The 19,260-nt window shown below is 51.7% G+C and overlaps 3 protein-coding genes across 6 annotated transcripts; 2 read left to right on the forward strand and 1 right to left on the reverse strand.

Annotated features, from left to right (window-relative positions):
- Window positions 1–5: 5 nt before the first annotated feature.
- On the forward strand, window positions 6–2,776 carry Muc1 (mucin 1, cell surface associated; the record flags this gene model as incomplete). Its single annotated transcript, XM_055622424.1, has 6 exons — window positions 6–695; window positions 792–844; window positions 958–1,091; window positions 1,181–1,302; window positions 1,378–1,527; window positions 2,410–2,776. Coding segments are annotated over 6 exons (1,224 nt in total), but the record flags the coding sequence as incomplete, so codon positions are not given.
- Window positions 2,777–3,575: 799 nt separating this feature from the next.
- On the reverse strand, window positions 3,576–14,619 carry Trim46 (tripartite motif containing 46). Of its 4 annotated transcripts, none has more exons than XM_055620621.1 (10): window positions 14,477–14,619; window positions 12,953–13,214; window positions 12,385–12,728; window positions 11,177–11,320; window positions 10,972–11,067; window positions 8,468–8,721; window positions 8,113–8,234; window positions 6,801–7,103; window positions 5,692–5,989; window positions 3,576–4,690 (listed from the first exon to the last, which is right to left on the reverse strand). In XM_055620621.1, exons 1-10 carry the CDS (start codon window positions 14,537–14,539, stop codon window positions 4,297–4,299), a joined length of 2,280 nt encoding a protein of 759 aa, XP_055476596.1. In that variant the 5' UTR covers window positions 14,540–14,619; the 3' UTR covers window positions 3,576–4,296. The 4 variants fall into 4 exon arrangements, with proteins under 4 accessions (XP_055476596.1, XP_055476616.1, XP_055476612.1 ...); XM_055620641.1 differs by having other exon boundaries at window positions 14,467–14,531; XM_055620637.1 differs by lacking the exon at window positions 14,477–14,619 and adding an exon at window positions 13,918–13,951.
- A 553-nt stretch (window positions 14,620–15,172) lies between these two features.
- Window positions 15,173–18,154, forward strand: Krtcap2 (keratinocyte associated protein 2). The gene is made up of 5 exons (XM_055620642.1): window positions 15,173–15,315; window positions 15,576–15,730; window positions 15,906–15,969; window positions 17,726–17,792; window positions 18,002–18,154. The coding sequence occupies exons 1-5, from the start codon at window positions 15,273–15,275 to the stop codon at window positions 18,126–18,128; spliced, it is 456 nt and encodes a 151-aa protein (XP_055476617.1). The 5' UTR covers window positions 15,173–15,272; the 3' UTR covers window positions 18,129–18,154.
- The last annotated feature ends 1,106 nt before the right edge of the window (window positions 18,155–19,260 follow it).

The raw sequence follows: 19,260 nt of genomic DNA on the forward strand, positions 1-19,260 counted from the left end.
CAACTAGTCCTCCAGTGAACTCGACCAGTACTCCAGCCCACAGTGCTACCTCAAACCCAGCTTCCAGCCCTCCGGTGGACTCAACCAGCACTTCCATCCAAACCACCAACGCCATATCAGGTTTAGCTAGCACTCCAATCCACAATGGCTCCTTGGTCCCAACTAGCAGATCTGCATTGGGCTCAGCTACTAGTCCAGTCCACAGTGGTACCTCAACTATAACGAATAGCTCTGACTCCAACTTGGCCACCACTCCAGTTTACCGTGGTACCTCTATCTCTACTATCAAGGCTACATCAGGCTCAGCCATCCTCCCAGGCCACAATGGCTCCTTCGTGCCAACCACCAGCTCTGTATTGGGCTTAGCCACCAGTCCAAACCATAATATCTCTGCAATGGCTCCTACAACTCCAGTTGTCAATGGCACTCAATCTTCAGTTCTAAGTCAGCACCCTGTCACTCCTACCACCCTTGCCACTTCAGGCAACAGCACCGTTGTCAGTAGCACTTACTTTTCCCTACTTTCTACTATGGCACTCTCCCCTACCTTCTCCAGTACTAGTTCGCCTCAGCTGTCTGTTGGGGTCACTTTCTTCTTCTTGACTTTTCACATCTGGAACCACCAGTTTAACTCTTCCCTGGAGGACCACAGCTCCAACTACTATCAAGAACTGAAGAGGAACATTTCTGGATTGGTGGGTATTAGCCTGGTCTTCCCAAGTAGCTCTTCAGAACTGCTTGAATCTTTTGCATCAAACTTGTGTCTTCTCCTCTTATCCCTCTAATCTCAGTTTCTACAGATTTTTAACCAAGATTTTCTGGGGATCTCTACTATCAAGTTCAGGTACAGTTGACTTGTGGGAAGGATGGACAGTCTCATGGCTTTGTGATGTCGGGGGAGAAAGGCAGAGCCATAAGCAGAGACCTGTGGCTGAGCCGTCTATTTCCTGTGAGCAGGTCAGGCTCGGTGGTGGTAGAATCAACTGTGATTTTCCAGGAGGGTGCTGTCAGTGCCTCTGAGGTGAAGTCACAGCTCATACAGCATGAGAAGGAGGCAGAAGACTATAATCTGGCTATTTCAAAAGTCAATGGTGAGGCACCACCGCACAGTGCAGGGCCCCAGCACCTGTTGACTTTGGGTGCTAAGAGTGGGTTCCCTGACCACTGTTCTCCCTTTTAGTGAAGGAGATGCAGTTCCCTTCCTCTGCCCAGTCTTGGCCTGGGGTACCAGGTTGGGGCATTGCCCTGCTGGTGCTGGTCTGTATTTTGGTTGCCCTGGCCGTCATCTACCTCATTGCCCTGGTAAGTATCCGGCCGTCAGCAGTGTGCCCCTGGTAAATGGGATCCCATGGGCCATATAAGCTCCTGTCTCCCTAGGCAGTGTGCCAGTGCCGCCGAAAGAGCTATGGGCAGTTGGACATCTTTCCAACCCAGGACACCTACCATCCTATGAGTGAATATCCCACCTACCACACCCATGGACGCTATGTGCCGCCTGGCAGTACCAAACGTAGCCCCTATGAGGAGGTAAGCTGTGTCCTACATGTTGGGGCAGGAGCCTTGGTTGGGTGGGGGTTTCTGTGAAAAGGTATTTGGGAAACCTGAGCTTCAGAAAGGTGGGCAGTAGATGGCCTAGCAAGGTTGGGAATGGAGGTAGAGTTGTGGGGGTCAGATCTTGGGAGACTATCAGTCTTCCCCACAAAGTTTTGCCCTGTACTGCTGAATTCTGAGCTGTACCAGAGTGTGCTCATGGGATGCCGAGAGGTGAAGCAAGATACTGTGCCCAAGAGCTCTGCCTGCAGGAGTGAACATCCATGTTACCCTCTCCTCCTAGTGGTTAGAGAGTGGATACAGAAAGCGGGGCCGGAGGGGGGGGGGGCTCAGATGTCTTTGAAAAGAAGTTTCTTCTAGTGAAATGAGTCGACTAAGGTAGTTCTTGGGAGTTTTAGGAAAGTGAGGATCCCACCCTCTTCCCTCACTCTACCTTCCTCTACAGGATCTAGTAAATAATTACTGTGGCCACCTGAGACCCAAAGACCAGTGGGTGGGAAAAGACAAGAGCTTCCTTTTTTTGTCCCATTTTCTTCTTCCTATGGAATCTCTACACACACACACACACACACACACACACACACACACACACACACAGCCCTTTGGACCAGAGGATCAAAAAAATAAAAGGAGAGAGAGACAGGAGGGGCCTACAAGAGGGCTGGGGACTTATAGCCCAGGGGAGGGGGAAGAAGTGCATGCCTGCTGTGTTTACAGTCACCTGGCTGATCCAGGGCCCCAGCCAGGTGCACACTCTGAATTAACCCCTTAGAACCTGCCAGGGCCCTAGCCTGGGATACCATCAGGGTTCTACCTGCTAGATTTTTTTAACCCTGAATTTATTTTCCCTCCACTCAGGTTGCTGCAGGTAATGGCAGTAGCAGTCTGTCTTACACCAACCCGACAGTGGCAACCACTTCTGCCAACTTGTAGGAGCAAGTCACCCCACCTGCTCAGGAGGCAGCTGCTCTCTCTGTTGTCACTGCCAGACCCCTGCACTTTGATGTGGGCTGGTGAGCCTGAATTCCTTGTAGGCTGCTCAAGGCCTTCCTCAGAGGCTCTGTCAAGTACCTGGACCATGTTAGCCTGGTGAAGCCCAGCCCTGCCCTGGGGAACACTGGGACAGTAGAGTAGTGGTGGCTTTCAGAAGGATTGGTCTAGAAAGCCTGGAGATGGGGATGGGAACTCAAACATGGCTGAATAAAAGGTGGCCTCCTGCTAGTTATGCCAGCGGTGGTTCTTCATATACAACTCATGGATCAGAGCAGCCAGAGAGTGTCTGTGAGGGGCCTGGAAAGGGTCTAGGGTTGAAGATTCCCAAAGGCAAGGAGGCACTCGGAGGGGTGAGTGCATTTGAAAAACAAAACATGGATGCAGGGAAGAGGTGGCCTGAGAGAGAACCCAGAAATTGCCTCTTCTATGCCTGGAGGCCCTGAAGGAAGGAGGAAACAAAACCTAGGCTGGCTCCAGTGGGCCTGCCCCTGACCTGGCTTCAGCCCATGCCCATGACTCTCTCTTCTGAGGCCAGCTCATGTCCCTCTCGGCTGGCACAGTGCCTTTAAGGCAGCTCTATTCTTAGCTGTCCAGGTGTGAAGCAAATCCTTGGACCACAGATAACAGTGGCAGAGTCAACACAGCCATGATAAGCCAGGGCTGGTACAGATCCGGGTGCTGCTGGCACCAGGCCCTGGCCCTCAGCCACCCCAACCGCCACTGCCTCTGAGGGTGGGTTCTCTGGCACCCCGGGAATGGGGAAGTGGTTCTAGTTCCCTGACCCCTTTGGGCCCAGACAACATGCCACACCCTCAGCCACATCCCCGCAGGGTCCAGTGCTGTAGTCCAAATGCCTAAGGTGGAGCTCTAAGCTGGCAATCAGTGCTGCGCCCTCTGGTGGTGAGTCAGCTGGAGCCCTGGCCTTAGGCGTGGCAGGAGACTGTCAGCACTTAAGTTAGGGACCTCCTTTCCTTAGGTCCCTTTCCCATGCCACAGGACTGGAAATTACCAGGAATGGTCACACTCTGGGAAAACAGAAATGTGCCTGGTGTCACAGTTTATTGTTTATAAACCATAAAAATTACAGCTCAGCACAGGCCTAGCAATGCCCACTGCAAGGAGGCAGTAGCAGGCATCAGAGGCCTAGCTTGGCTCAACCCAATGGGGACAACAGCCTCAGCTGGGTTCCCAAGGGAGACTTGGCACATTGGCATGGGTGCAGGATAGGTAAAGCATGCAAGAAGAGGGACAGAGGGACATGCAGCTGAAGGGTTAGGGATCCAAATAAAGTAGGACAGGCTCTCCTTCCTCTCACTGAGGAGGCTCGAAGCCTGGCTGCCAAGGCTGTAGTTCAGCATCAATGGGGCAGGGGACTTGGCAAGGCTAAGGGCAGTGTTGTCAACCATACCCAGTGTTCCAGGCATCCTGCCTCCCAATAAGCCTGGAGGGGGCACAGTACAGGGATGGCATAGGGGCTTTCTCTGCCTTGGTTAAGATGTCACGAGCAGGGCCTGGAGCAGAGACTGAGTGGGCCTGGGGGCCTAGGCCAACAGGTAACACAGAATGAAGAATATCCAGAGGTTAGCAGAGGAGCATCCCTTAGTGAAGGGAGCCCTGGGAAGACACAGCTGGCAAGGGACAGGGCAGGACCACATGGTCAGAAAAAGTTTCGGGGAGAAGTGCTGGGTAAACAGCCCGAGGTCTGGAGGCTTAGGGAACAGAACGTAGATCTGGGGGAGAGGCCTGAAAGGTTCAGTCCAGCTTGGCAAAGCCTCCAATGGTGACTTTCCTCTCAGGCTTGGTGCCCACCGGCTCCTGCAGCTGTACGGCACCACCCCCGATGAAGCAGAAGGCAGGGCACACAGGCCCTGAGCAGTCCAGGGGGCACTCCAGGAGCCCACGGAAGGACACAGCATCCAGAAAGGAAACCCGGCCCCGCTCATAGTCCAAGCAGATACCCAGGCGGGGTGGCAGGGGCACTGTGCAGCTGGCTGCTGGGCCATCCCTCCCTGTGAGCCCTGCATTTGAACTTGCTCCGGAACCCAGCAGGATCTTGCCCATGCCGATGGTCAGGAAAGCAAAGGGTGGCAAGGCCTCCACTGTAGCATCCTCAGCACCACTGTCATGCCCACTGTCCGGGTCATATCTGTAGGAGTGGGAATTCAGAAGGAAGAAGTTGGGAGGAAAGGAATGGGGGGAGAGATCAAAGAGCTGTAGTATTCGAAGGATTAAATTTTGGGGGACAAGAGGTTACATATATTAGGTGAACACATGTTGAGGATGCAAGGGCTAGAATGTAAGACTTGAGGCTTTAGTTAGTGTAGGAAAGCAATAAGGAAAGCAAAGTGCCTAAGAAAGGTGTTACAGGAAAAGAAGACAGGATGCTGCTACAGCACACTAAAGAAATGTGGCCCTTGTCAGTATAAAAGGTGCTGAGGAGAGTGGTGCTAGGGAAATCAGGTTAGGGATACAGTTTTGACAGTGGAGGATGTCGGAAGGATGGGAGCACAGCAATTAAGGTGCAGTGAGGGGTGTGGGGCAGGAGTAGAGCATGGATGTTGAAAGATGGTGTTAAAAAAGGGATGAAGATGAATTGGTATCAGGATGTTAGAGGGATACATGAATGAGGACAACAAAATTCAAAAGGGAATTTGTGTTGGGGAGAAGGCATTTTGAAGAAATGGGATGCTGAAGGGTAGAGGACTCAGGAGAAATAATTCAGGAGGGAAATGTGGGAAAAGATGTTAATGAAACATTGGAGGCAAGGGAGGGCTGTAGAGGTGTGTTTGAGGGAAGAACTTGGAGATGTTGAGAATGAGGTAGGTTTCAGAGAGAAAACTTTTCATAGAAACAAGGTGCTTGGGAAAGGAGGTAGGAGCTTAGATAGGTGGTATATTGGTCCTGAGTGACAGACAAAAGAGGGCCCTCTCTCAACCATTTCTGCAGCCACACACACTGAAAACCAGTCCTCAAAGCTCCTGCCAAGGGACCGCTTCCACACACAAGCATCCCAGCCTGGCTTTCATGCTACTTGCTCTTGCCCCTTCCCAGCCCCAACTAAGCAGGTCTGCGTTCCCTTCACCACCCTTGCCAACCCCAGCTCCTTCCCCAGGGCTTTGCTCCCCACCCCTTGCAGAAGGGCCTGACCTGGGGCTGATCACATCCGGGGCACCCTGGAAGCTTTCCTGAAGCTTGCTCTCCAGCCCGACGCCCACCTTGACCAGGTAGGAGGCAGGGTCTACGGCACAGGCCCAGTAGCTGCGGCCCTGAGTCACAGCCACATCACCCAGGACCACGTCCACACTCAGGTGGCAGCCTGTGAGCAGCCGCTCAGCAGCCAGCAGCAAGGGAAGCCCCGGAATACTCCGCACCGCTCGCTGGTCCTTGCTGATGGCTAGCCGTTCTCGGCTTGCACCCCAGCGGCCATCAAGGAAGAAGTGCAGGACTACAGGCAGGAGGTTAAGACAGAAGGAAGGGTTTCAGGGACATACACTGGCACTGGGGATTGTGGGGCTTCAGAACAAACACTGGGAATTTTGGGCACAGGGAACAAGTTGTCAAGGGGTTCAGTTACTAGCAACTGGCAGGGGCCCAGGAAACTAGGGCATGGCAAACTGAAATAGAGACATAAGGAAGAAAGGAGCATCCCAAATGGACATGGGGTGCCAGGAGTAGCTGCAGTGATGACTGGTGGGCAGAGAAAACAGTGTCCCATCTCTAACTGACTCAATGTTTCTGCAACCCATTCTCCATGATTTGCCCTGTGGACCATCTCCACTACTGTCCTATTCTATCTGGTCGCATTCCTAACACCACTGACCTGCACCTCCATCCCACACTCTGGTGCTCATACCTGGCCCCTAAATCCAATCCTGTCTTTTTTGCCCTTTACCCAAGCACTGAATACACTTGGCAAGCCACTTCTCTAACACCGGCTGAGCCCTTACTATGAGTCAGAAGCTAAGCCCTTACATGTCCCACCTTATAATGGTTTAATTATCAAACTATACTGTTAAATATTAAATATGACCTCTGTAGAAGGGGGGCTCTGAAATCAAGAAAGAGAAAAATGTCAAGGGGCAAACCCAGGCAGTCTACCACTAGAGGAAGTGACTGTAATCCACACATTAAATTGCACATTGTATTAAATGGCTTTTCCGGTGTCTGTTGGGAATGAGCTGTGCACCTGGGCCACCCTGTACCCTCTGTGTGAACATCTGCATTCACCACATGAAGCCACCTGTATGTGCACTCACCAGGCGCTGGAGGTGTGTGGAGGTGCACGTCTTCACTGTACTCTCCATAGCCAGCTTTGTTGCAGCCACGGACACGCAGCACATACACAGAGCCTGTGTCAGGGTTCTCAAGAAGGGCACTCGTGCCCCTCACCTCCTCCCGTCGCTGCCATCGTGTAGGGCCCGGCTGGGCAGGGACATCTGTGCGCCGGAACTCAACAGTGTAATGCCAGGCAGGTGGTGAGTGAGGGGGGAGCCGCCAACACAGGAAGATTTGATCATAGGCGAAGGTGCGCTGGGTGTCAATGACAGGAGCCTCAGGCACTGTTGGAAGAGACAACAGGGGTCATCAGGGCCTGGCCACCAGCCTGGCAGGGAGAGTGGGGCAGGCAGGAGAGGGAAGCAGCGGGAGCCGGGGGGTGAGTGTAGGTGAGGGAGCTGGGGAAAGGAAGCTTCTAAGCCCTGGGTGGGCAGGACAGGGCCCAAAGGAGAAAGGAGCGGGCGAGGGCTGGGCAGGGCACAGGAGCCCAGACTCTGTTCCTAGCTTGCCACTACCCTACTTTGGCCTGAAGTGAGCCACTTTCCCTCTCTAGGACTAGTTTTCTCTTTAGTCAAATGACAACATCAGACCAAATGAGCTCTGAGAACTCTTACAGCTTAGATTGTTTGAATTAAGAGGAGCCCCAGAAGGAGGCAGGTAAAAGGCCACTGGAACCCAGGCAAGAGAGCCCTGAGCAGGAAGGGATGCATAAGGGATGTATAGGGTTGGGAAGGAGATACCAGGGAAGCAAGACAGAAAATAGGCAGCAGAGAAGAGCAAGCTTGCTAGTAGGGCAGTGCATGTAGGTCAAGAGGAAGAGAATGAAAGTCCAGAGGGCAAGGGTCAAGATAAAAAAAAAAAAAGGTCAGAAGGACCAGGACTATGCAATAGCCTAAAGAAGACAGAGGAGAGACAGGGCATTTGTGGAGTGGGAGGACCAAGAATTCAGGGTGCATAAGGAGAAAAGGAAGCAATATGTGGGTGGCCAAGCTGTGTGGGAGCACAGGGAGGGAGTAGGAGGAAGCCTGGCCGGTGGCAGGGCCCCCAGGGCAGGGCTGCTGACTTGCCTGGGCTGCTCCGGAGCAGAGTCCGCGGTGGCCACAGCCTACAAAGAGAGAGGGAGAAGCAGCGCTGAGCGCGGTAGGACGGTGTGGCAGGGGTGGCTGGGTGGGAGTGGCTGGCCAAGCCAGGCAGGTGGCCAGAAGGTCCCTGGTGGGCACTGCCCCCCGGGTCCGCTGCTGGGGGAAAAGGGAAGAAGGCTCCATTTGGACATGGGCCTGGCTAGCTCCTTACCTCTCAGGAAGCTAAGCTCTGTCAGCAGCTTCATCTCACGCCCCACATCCAGCTGGCAATGGCGAAAGGAGGAGCTGGCAGCTGGCCGGAATGTCTGGAGGGCCTCAGTGGCTCGGGCAATCCTAGAATGGGGCAGGCAAGGGTCAGGCACTGTCAGGTGGGCAGCAACTCCTCCCTGGAATCTCACCCTGCCTTTCCCTGGAGCCTCAGAAGAAACTAGCATCAGTTTGACCACATAAAACTCCTGGAGGCTCCAGCTCTCCACTTGGGTATTCTAGCTATTGTCCTAGTCACTAGACACTCCCATGATGCCCACTTCCCTGGAGCCTGAACCTTGTGCCATGTCCCTCAGTACCTGTTATGCAGCTGTTTGGCTGCTTGCACAAAGCAAGGCTGGTCTGTCTCCTTAAGGACTTCCTGGGCATAACCCACCAGACCCGAGCCATCCAGTAGGCTCTGATGTTCGTGGATCTGGGCGCTGAGCCGGGATAACCGCTCTTGCTGGCACTCTTCGATGGCCTGAAGCAGGGAGGCCCGCTTCTCTTCCAACACAGCCCCTAGTCCCCGCACCAGCTGCGACACCTCCTCCTTCGCCTGCTGACCACTCACCTGTCCAAGGAGCAACACCAGACAAGTGACTTACTGTCTTCTTGGAGGCAGTACTTGAACCAGCCCCTAGGATGCCACACCATACTGTCCTAGGGACTTTAGGTAAATTTAACTTATCTATATCAATTAGGCCACCTACACCATAGATTTGGTCCCATTTGTGCTGGATCTGGATCATTTGTGCTAACTTTCCTGAATACTCAAATCATAACTAGGTGAGAGAGAAGCCTCTTCTATTTCCTAAATTTTTAGCTTGATCTAGGAAACCAAATCAATACAGAAGAAAAGTACAAAAGTCCTATTAATTTTATACCTACTTGGGGATCTTTTTAAAAGTATTTTTATTATTTTAGGTGTATGGGTGTTTTGCCTGTATGTATGTACGTGCACTAAGTATGTGCCTGGTGCCCATGGATACCAGAAGAGAGCATCAGACACCCAGCAACCACAGATGGTTGTGAGCCACCATGTGAGTGCTGGGAATTGAATCTGGGGACTCTGGAAAAGCAGCCAGTGTTCCTAACCACAGAGCTATCTTTCCAGCCTTTACTTGGGGACCTCTGTAAGAGACAGGGTTTCATGCAGCCTTGGCTGACCTTGAACTTGCTGTGTACTGGAAAGAGACCCACCCGTTTCAATTTCCCCAGTCCTGGGGTCACAGTGTAAGCCACCGTGGCCAACTTAAAAATTTAATTAATTAATTTTTAAAAGAATAATTCAGGTGCTGAAGAGATAGCTCAGTGATTAAAAGTGAGTAGTGTAAGGACTGAGTTCAATTCCTAGCATCCATCTCAGATAGCTGAGCCACCTGTAACAACAGTTTCAGGGAACCCAATGCCCTCGGACCCCATGGGCACCCCATTCCCCCACCACATGGTATTCTCTCTCTCTCTCTCTCTCTCTCACACACACACACACACACACACCCCATATGATTAAATTTTTAAAAATTAAAATAATGCAGTTACATTTTTAATTTAAAATTTTTAAATTAAATTTTGCCAGTTTTGTGGTTTATTGTTGTGGTTACTTTGGACCTTGACCTTGTACTAATACAGCATATTTTTATTTTAAAAATATTTATTTTAGTTATTTTTCTGTGTGTGTGAGAGAGAGAAAGAGAGAGAATTTATGTATATCACATGTGTACAGAAGCCCTTGAAGGCCAGAAGAAGGTATCAGATGCCCTGGAGCTAGAGTTCTAGGTGGTCATGAGCTGCCCTGTTGGTGCTAGGAACTGAAGCTGGGTCCTCTGCAAGAGCAGTAAGTGCTCTTAACCACTGAGCCTTCCAGCCTGTTTGCCCTTTGTGATAAAGATGCATATGCTCTACCACTGAGCTTCGGTGTCAACTCCAGATGAATATATTTGTGAAGAAATGATGAGATAAATGGATAGATGGGCTGGAGTAGTAAATCCTAGCCATGTTGCTAAGAGACAAATGGGGAAAGGCTAAAAACTAGATAAGGGCTACTTTCCATGGTTGGTTAGATTGCTCTGGGACCTCAGTGTGTGAAGGAGAGCCTTTTCCAAAAAGTCCTTATATATTTGATACAAGTCAGAAAATGCAGTAACTGGGCCTTTCCGAATCTGTAATTCCTCAAGTGATTGCAACTTGAAATCACAGTTATACTAATTGGTCATATTTCGCCTTAGCTCTTTCATAGTCTTAAATTTTCTCTCTCTCTCTCTGTTTTTTAATTTAAAATTTTATTTTGAGACATGGTTTCTCTATGTAGCTTTGGCTGTCCTAGACTCACTTTGTAGACCAGCCTGGCCTCAGACTCACAGAGCTCCGCCTGCCTCTGCCTCCCCAGGTGCTGGGAGGCATGCCCCACCAAGCCCATTAATCTCTTAATGTCTCATCCAAATAAGAAAGGCCACGGCTGCACTAACGTTCATTTTTGGACCGCGCTAGCTATGGCACACCGGTGGCTGTACCATCGTTATTATCCAGCCCCATGCCAGTTAATTCAGACGACCTAGCAGAAGCTGTTTGTTCCCCACCCCTAGCTTCAGGGTGTGTCCATGCTATGCTGAACCTGAGCACATCTGAGCTCAGTAGCCCTAGCTATAACCTTCCTATCCTCCCTGCACCCCCAGCTCCACCCTAACCCAGGATACTGGTGTTTTTGCCAATGAAGTTTAATCAGAGCCTCTGCCCACACACATCCCCCTGTGGGCTTGGAACTGGCAGCAGGGCAATGGGTCACACCCAGCCAAGCAGGATCCAAGGATCCCGTCTCACTCACCTCAGTGTGCCTGATGGTCTCCTCCAGCTCACAGATCTGGGTCTGCACTGTGTCCTGGTTTCCCAAGATGTATGTCAGACTCTTTGTCAGCTTATCCTAGGGGCAAAGAAAGAGGAGGGCATCACCCTGGCTCTGCAGGAAGCAGGGAATCAGGTGTGGGGAGGGTGCAAGTTAGTGCTGGAGCTGAGTACATAGTGGTCTCTACCTTGAGGGCTTGGTAGGCACTGAGCACTGGTGTGATCTTGTGCCCACTGTGGGTGCGTCGAACTCTGCAGAGCTGGCACACCAGCCGTTGACATGTCTTACAGTAGTGGGTCACCTCTTCCTTGTGGTCTGGACACATCAGACCCTAGGGATACAAAGGATAATGAAACAGTCAGCATTCTGTGCATAAGGGTGCTGCCCTACCAGCACCTGGTTGCCCCCTCTCCAGCAGCCAGATGTGGGGGAATCAGAAAAAGCAGGTGGTGCTCCATACACGGCCCAGCGGTGAACATCTGGCATTAAAGCACTGAGGACCAGTCCAAGCACTGACCTCGCACTGTTCCTGCCTTCATATTCCGTATAGTAACAACAAAACAATGGTGATTAATGTAATCCTGTAGCTCATCTTTGTTCGCCGTTGTACCCAATTCCTAGGATAGCGTCCCGCATATAAACAACTTTTTTTTTTTTTGAGGGGAGGAATGGAGTTTTCCTATATAGTCCAGGCTGGCCACCAACTTCCAAGTCTCTTTATTCACCCTTGCAAGTTCTGGGAAGTCAGGCATGTGCCACCATGCTTGGCCAGATAACACTTGTGCAGGCAAACATCTCCTGTGATCCTCTCAACAGCCCTGCAGGTATAGATATAGTAGATTCTCTCATCTCTATGCAGCAAAGGAGGAGAGAGACCCAGAGATGCTGAACCGTTTGTTCAGTGAATGTTAGAGATGGGGGTTGCTCAGCATCCAGACATGATGGTGCATCTGTGTAATTACAGTACTCAGGAAACTGAGGCAAGGAAATTGTCATGAGTTCAAGGCCAGCCTGGGCTATGGCAAAGCTGTCTTTTTTTTTTTTTTTTTTTCTTAATGTTTTATTTGGAATTATGTGTATGTGTGAGAGTGTCTGTGTATGGAAAGGTGCATGTAAGTGCAGGTGCCTGAAAAGGCCAGAGGTGTTGTATCCTCTGGAGCTGGAACTACAGGGAGACAAACTGGGATTCTCTGGAAGAGCTCTTAATAACAGGGCCATCTCTTCAGCTCTAAGACCCTGTCACACACACATCTACATACACACTCAAAAATATACACACAGACAAAAATACAAGCTTGTCTACCACCTATTGGAAGCCCAAATGCCAGCCACCCCCAACCAGTGGTTCAGCCCCACCATGCCCTCCCACCTCAGACCCTGCAAGAACTGGCTCACCTTGGGACGGAATGAGAGGGTGGGCAGAGTGGGCTCGTGCTGGGCCTTCTGAGTGCCCCAGGGGTGGAAGAGCTTGAAGCATTCATTGCAGAAGGTAGCCCGGCACTCTGTGCAACCCTTGGTAGCCTCTAGTGGTGGGGGCTTGCACAACTGGCACAGGATGGCGCCTCCCACACTCACACTCTGCCGGTACCTCTCCACCACTCGCTCTAGGGTCAGATTTCGGAAAAGCCCGGAAAGGCCCCTCTCCCCCAGCTCCACATCGCCCTGGCAGGCTGGGCACGGGAATATGATTGTCTGGGAGTGCAAGGCACCCCGCTTCCGCCCGGGGTATGTCCCAAAGCCTGTGGATGGACCCAGGAGGTAGAGGTGAGAATTACAGCTGGCTGGGGGTGGATGACATCTGTTCAATTAAAAAGTGGAATTTTATTTCACCAGAGCTCAGCTCTCATTAGAATTCAGATAAGCGGTAAGTAGCTACACCCCAGCATGGCACACAGATGCCCCTGACCCTTTCCATCTTTCTACATTCCCACCCCAAGCCACAGGCCCTAGCCCCAAGCCCCACCTGACTTAAGGAGCCGGTCCAAGCGGTCTGGCTTGGGTAGAGTTCTCCGAGAGAGGCGAGGGCTGCGGGTAGAAGGGGTCGAAGCAGGAGAAGTGGGCTCTGAACTGGGGTCCCCACCATGGCCTATGTACCCTTGCTGGCCCAAAACCTCTCTGGCACAGGCCTGGCACACGTTGTGGGTACAAGGCAGCACTAGTGGCTGCTTGTACATCTCTTGGCACACTGGACACAGCAGTTCCTTCTCCATGTTCTTCATGCTTGTCTGTGGAGGAACAAGGAGGTTGTGTGAGAGCTAGGACACTTGGGAATATCTCAGCCGGTCCCTTGGCTGCCAGGAAGGGCAACACAAGCTACCTACTGCTTTAGCCCAGCACCTGCCTTGTTTGGTTCAGACACCTTTCCAGTTCTCTAATCTCCAAGGGAGTACTTAAGGTCCAACAAGAAGGTATGGTTGGAGCTCTGGCCACCCCCAGCGTCGCGCCCCACCCCCATCACTCCTGATGCAGCAATGCTGGCAGGCAGAACTGCCTCCTCACCTGTCTCCATCCTTTCCTCTCTGGATTAGCAGACTGCTCCATGCATTTATTTCAAGGGCACCACCCATTCTACAGCTCCGCGCGGCACCTCCCCCCTCCTCTAGCAACCCTTAGACGCTTGACTGCTCCCCGCGGCCAGGGTGCGCTAGCTTTCCTAACCAGCTGGGCACTGGCCTGCGGCCGCCCCACCACCCATCCTCCATTCTTCACTTGTATTTCTTCCAGTCTTTCCAAATCATCCTATTACTCTCTGCCACCTATACTCTCCGGCCCATTCTGGTGGAGAAACTCAGCCTGCTTGCAGCCCTCGGCCCAATCTGGGGGCGAGGGAGGGGGAAGCGCCCCGCCTACTTGCCCCCTCCCCACCGGAAGTATCCCTTCCCCTTTTGGTAAGGGGTCTTCAGGCTATTCCCCACCCCCACACCTCACCTTGGTCCCTCTCTTCGCAGCCATCCCGGTCAGGGGCGCAGCTGACACAAAGGAGGGAGGGACAGGGAGGGAGGGGGAAGGAAATGGTGGGGGGGGGAGCAGGGTTGGCACCGCCTCTGGGAGAGACAGGCACGGGTTACCATGGCAACCACAGGCTGCACGGCAGCTCGCGGGGGGGGGGGGTGCGGGGAGAGCGGTAGGGTAGGGGGTCGGGAGGGGTCCAAATTGGGAACTGCACCCTGGAGTGGCTTTTTCATCACCTCCCACTCGACCTGTCCTCAGTTTCTTGGAAAACATCCAAGCTCACACATAGCCCTGGTGCGCTGCTGGCCGCTACCCCAAGCCTACACCTCAGCAAACGGGAGTCTTTCCTTCACTCACCACTCGGCCGTCCCCATGATCCCTGCACACTCGCATCGCCGCCTTCCTAGTCATTTCTGTCTTAACTAGTTCCACCTCTACGCTTTAGATTCTTCCTGGACCCCCACCTGTTCAAGGATCTGGCTTGCCCCGACCCCTCGACATTCCCTCCCTTCCCCTTGACCCCACCTTAACTCACACTGATGCGGACTAGTGCATCCATGATGGAAGTGAAGGTCTGCATATCCTCACCCTCAGCCATGGCCCTACTGTGCCCGCCCGCCCCCGGGTGCCCGATCCTGGCTGCTCCTGCGAACCCGGGGCTTAACGCAGGAGCCGGGTGGGGTATAGGGAGGGGTGAGGAGGGTGAGATTTCACTGCGCATGCTCCAGGGACCAGCCTCGAACTGCGCCCGTCGAGGTAGGGGGTGGGAAATAGTTCTTCCCACGTGGGTTTCCAAAGGCGGTCTAGGGGGTGGATAACATGGAAGGGTATTTGAGGGAGGAACCATTCCTTCTATGAGAACCTTGCGTCGATCCCTAGTCACAAACTCACATAAATCAAGAGGCCGTTTTCAGAGGAAGATGAACTCCAGGTGGAGAGCGCTACATCTTGGGTGGGGCATAGCTTCGGGAGATGTTGAGGCAATCAGAATGGGGCAGGGAGGTCTGGGGAACTTGTATTAGAGATGCCATAAATAGCAAAGAAGACATAGGTGACTCTAGGGCATGGGGTCATGACTGAAAGACCTGAGTGCAGCTTGTTCAGAGAGGATGCCCTGGGTATGAAGGTTGGAGACAAGCAGGGCGGCGGCCTAGAATACTCGTGAAAGCATTATTTCCTCCTTGCCGCAAGAGGGCGCTGTGCACAAGGCAGGCAGAGGAAGCAGTAAAGCAAGTCTACGTTGGGCGCCGACGCCTGCGTATAGACAATCGCGCCGGGTTTGGCTCCCCTCTTTCTCCAGAGGCACGGGTTGGACCTACGGACCGGGCGTGATGGGTAACCCGGCCGGCGGAATGCCCGGGCAGTTCTGGCGGGGTGGGCGTCGCGGTGGCCCTCTTTTCTCGGTAGCCTTGTTAAAGCTGACGTGTCCTGATTTCTGAGAAACTAATAATTCCTCCGGACAGGCGGGAACTTGGATGTGCGGGATCGGGGCCTGGGGGGAGGCGTTCTTGGGGGTCGCTGTGGGGTAAGGCATATGGAGTGTGGCTGCAATGCTGGGAGCGCTAGGAAGTGGTTGGCAGGCCGAGCTCTGGAGTGAACCTGCCTGAAGCTTAGCCTGATTCTGTCATCTCCAGTGGTTGGTACCGGAACCTCCTTGGCGCTGTCCTCCCTCCTGTCCCTGCTGCTGTTTGCTGGCATGCAGATATACAGCCGCCAGCTGGCCTCCACCGAGTGGCTGACAATTCAGGGGGGCCTGCTGGGCTCTGGCCTTTTCGTCTTCTCCCTGACTGTATCCTCCCCGCGCCAGGAAGTGGGGGATATGTTTGAACAGAAGCTGGGTTGGGGAGGGGGTAATGGGAGGCGAGGCACTTGCGTTTCTCCTACTTCCCAGAGGCGGGTTTTGTGTCGCTTACCCTCCAGCCTTGACTTGTTGCACTAGTTTTTCCTTAATTTCCTCAATCCAGGCCTTCAATAATCTGGAGAATCTGGTCTTTGGTAAAGGTTTCCAAGCAAAGATCTTCCCTGAGAGTAAGTGAAACTAAAGCGTTGATTGAACTCGTTTTTTAAACCTTCCCCAAGCATGGTGCTGAATTTCCTGGTACTTAGATGGCAAAGGAGAAAACTGTCTTGAGGACAGAAGATGCTTTTGGATTAAGCATTTTATCCGGCTCTTGACATCGGAGCTGGAAGAGAGGCACAAAAAGAAGAAAAAGGAAAATGTGGCTTCCTTCCAGGAAGGGTTCCAAGCAAACAGTCAAATCTGAGCGGATGTTTGATAGGCATGTTTGAAAGCAAGACCACGTCCACTGAGGGATCATGATGTGAGCTTGAGCTAGCACTACTGACTTCTGCTTGAGGTGATTGTGAAATTTATAATCACTGGCATGATAGCAGGCCCCCTGACAATAGAGAAGGACTGTTAGAGCTCTCTCTTTGTTTCTCTTTTCCTCTTCTCTCCTTCTCCCCTCTGAAGCCCAGACTGGCCTTGAACTTACTATGTAGCCGAGGATGACTGTGAACCCTTGAACTGCTGATCCTCCTGTCCTGGGATTAGCACCACCTCATATAGTGTATGTCGAACTGAGTGTCAAACCCCGACTCCACCAGCCGAGCCGCATCTGCAGCCCTGATAGATCAGTTTTTGTATGTAATAATCCTTGTAAATTGCTTCATATAGAGATCTGATGTTCTACTCATTTATAGAGAAGTAAGTTCATAAAGCAAAGTAAGCATCAGGACCAAACCACCTGAGGAAAGTCAGAAGCTCAGAAGCTCACAGCAGCTGTTACCTTGTGAAAGACTCACCCAGGAACACCAAAGCCTGCCACATTTCCTCGCCCTCCTCCAGGTTTTGCTGTTCTCACAGCCCTGTAGCAGGTTCCAGGACTTCCACCCAGCACTAGCAGAACTTCTGACTCTTACCCTTTTGTTCCATGTGTACTGTCTTTTATTTTTGGAATGAAATTGTTGAGGGACAAAATTCTTGTCTTTCAGCCAGGCAGTGGTGGCTAAGTCTCTTAATCCCAGCCCGGTCTACAGAGTTTCAGGACAGCCGGGGTTACACTGTGAGGCCTGTCTTAAAAACAGAAACAAAAAAACAGAACAACTTTCTTCCCTGCTGATTGCAGCTGGAAAAGTGGAACTTCTTTGCCTTTCCATCCTGTCCCCCTGTCATTAGAGGTCTTAGTCCTCTGCCCTAAATAATGGGAACAAGCCTGTTCCTCAAACCCAAATGTTTTTTTTTTTTTTTTTTATTAACTTACTTTTGAGTCAGGATCTCACTATGTTGCCCAGGATGGCCTTAAGCAATCCTCCTGCCTCAGCCTCCTGCCTAGCTTGCTGTATATACATATACCACTATATTCAGCTTCCTTGTGTGTGGGGGGAGGCGGCAGAAGTTAAATGAGATGTGGAGCAAAGCTAGTAAAACAAAACAAACAAAACCCTATTTATATCTTACCTGTGTGTTCCAAACAATGTTAAGGCCATCTAAAGTCTGCTTTTATCAAGACATAACCTTTTGTTTGGTTTTATTGTTTTTCTAGATAGGGTTTCTCTGTGTAGCCTTGGCTATCCTAGAACTGGCTCTGTAGACCAGGCTGGCCTTGAACTCACAGAGATCTGCCTGCCTCTGCCCCAGATGCTGGGATTAGAGGCTTATGCCACTATGCCCAGGAGGACATACCTTTTAAGCAGCTTCCTCATAAGGGCTCTAGATGATTGCTCCTGGTTCTCTATTTCTCTTTTGAACACCCGCTGACTCGCCTTGTTCTCACCTCCCCAGTTCTCCTCTGCTTGTTGTTGGCCCTCTTTGCATCTGGCCTCATCCACCGCGTCTGTGTCACCACGTGGTATGTATCTGACAGTTGGGCAAGGTACAGTGATGCCACACCAGATCCTCCTGTGATGTTGCCAGTGTCTTCCCTCCCACCACGTACCTCCTCCTCTGTGTTCCCATTTTCATTCTCCTAGTTTCCCAACTGTGAACCTGGATTTTTTCCCTGAAGCCGTTGTCTGCTCTGCTAGCAGCGTGGTGTAATGACTTGTTTTCACCCTGTAGCTTCATCTTCTCCATGGTCGGTCTGTACTACATCAACAAGATATCCTCCACTCTGTACCAGGCAACAGCTCCAGTCCTCACGCCAGCCAAAGTCACTGGCAAGGGCAAGAAGAGAAACCAACCCTGAGTGACAAATAAAGTGGATTCTTTGTAGTTCTGTCTGCAAGCTGTGATAAGTTGTATCCCTCATCTGCTGGGGCCTGAGCTTGGAAGTGCAAAAATGATCCACGGACCTGTGGGAAGAAGGTTAAAGGTCAAGAGTGGAATACAGGAAGGGCTGCCTTTCAGAACCAGAGCAGAATTTATTATTGTTGTTAACTGTTGTGTATGTGTATGAATGTGTACATATATGTGGGTCCACATGTGCAGAGGCTACGAGAGTGCGGCAGGTACCCTGTATCATTCTCCAAAACCAGAAACGATCTTGCAGTGGAAGTGGACCCCTTAAATTCTAGATCATGGGGTTCCACCTGGTACTGTTACTCCGGCTCCCCATCCTCAAAAGTGAACTTTTGTTCTTACCCTGAGCAAAAGAGCCTTTTGCAGCAAGGTCAAGGTGGGAGTCCCTACAAATGTCCATCTGTTCCACTCTAGCATGGACAAAGCGCCTGTGTGGATAAGGTCCTAGGTCAGTCATGAACCCTTGCCTCTGCTCTTGTGATTTTTCTCTCCCCATCTTGTATCCAAGATATTAGGAAATTCATATGTTCTCAAGAGTATATTAAAGAACAGCCATCCCACAGTCTCAGCCAGTCTTGATGGAAATGAGGCAGGTGGCCCCCAGATCCTGTTCTGTACTGTCACCAGAAGCAGCTCTGTCCAGACTGGTTGTATCTCCTCTCCTGGTGGATACTGTAGGCTTCAGGGAATACCCATGTTGGTCATTTCTGTATGCTCAGTAGTGCCCAATTATGGGAAGTAGGTTGGTAGGTTGGTTGAACGAAAGAACTTATCCTTCAACCCTTCTAGAACAAAATTCTACAGATTAGAGGCACCTAATAGCTAGGGAATAAGGTTCAGTAAAGATGAATAAAAGAGTCAAAGGAGTTCTGGTATAGAAGCCACACTGTGCCCTGTCTTCGCCCCAGACAGAAGAGGAAGAATGTGCAGTTTATGCAAAATGCCTGCAGAGGGCACTGTGAGTTCATCTATCCTGGACACTCAGGCAGAACTCTCCTGGCAGATTGGTCCTAAAGGGCAAGGGCTGCGCTAGTTCTTCGGAAGCCAACCTTGGGAACCCAAGGGGCCAGGCACCCTGC

This window comes from Psammomys obesus, unplaced genomic scaffold (assembly GCF_907164565.1).
Source record: "Psammomys obesus unplaced genomic scaffold, mPsaObe1.curated_primary_1811, whole genome shotgun sequence".
Lineage (NCBI taxonomy): Eukaryota > Metazoa > Chordata > Mammalia > Rodentia > Muridae > Psammomys > Psammomys obesus.

Excerpts from the sequence above, each read along its gene's own strand:
- Trim46 (XM_055620621.1), bottom strand. The coding sequence starts at position 14,539 with ATGGCTGAGGGTGAGGATATGCAGACCTTCACTTCCATCATGGATGCA. Across the intron at positions 13,215-14,476 it reads ATGCACTAGTCCGCATCAGT|ACAAGCATGAAGAACATGGA; the intron begins GTGAGTTAAGGT and ends GTTCCTCCACAG. Across the intron at positions 11,321-12,384 it reads CCCTCTCATTCCGTCCCAAG|GGTCTGATGTGTCCAGACCA; the intron begins GTGAGCCAGTTC and ends TTGTATCCCTAG.
- Krtcap2 (XM_055620642.1), top strand. The coding sequence starts at position 15,273 with ATGGGTAACCCGGCCGGCGGAATGCCCGGGCAGTTCTGGCGGG. Across the intron at positions 15,316-15,575 it reads GCCCGGGCAGTTCTGGCGGG|TGGTTGGTACCGGAACCTCC; the intron begins GTGGGCGTCGCG and ends TGTCATCTCCAG. Across the intron at positions 15,970-17,725 it reads AGCAAAGATCTTCCCTGAGA|TTCTCCTCTGCTTGTTGTTG; the intron begins GTAAGTGAAACT and ends TCACCTCCCCAG.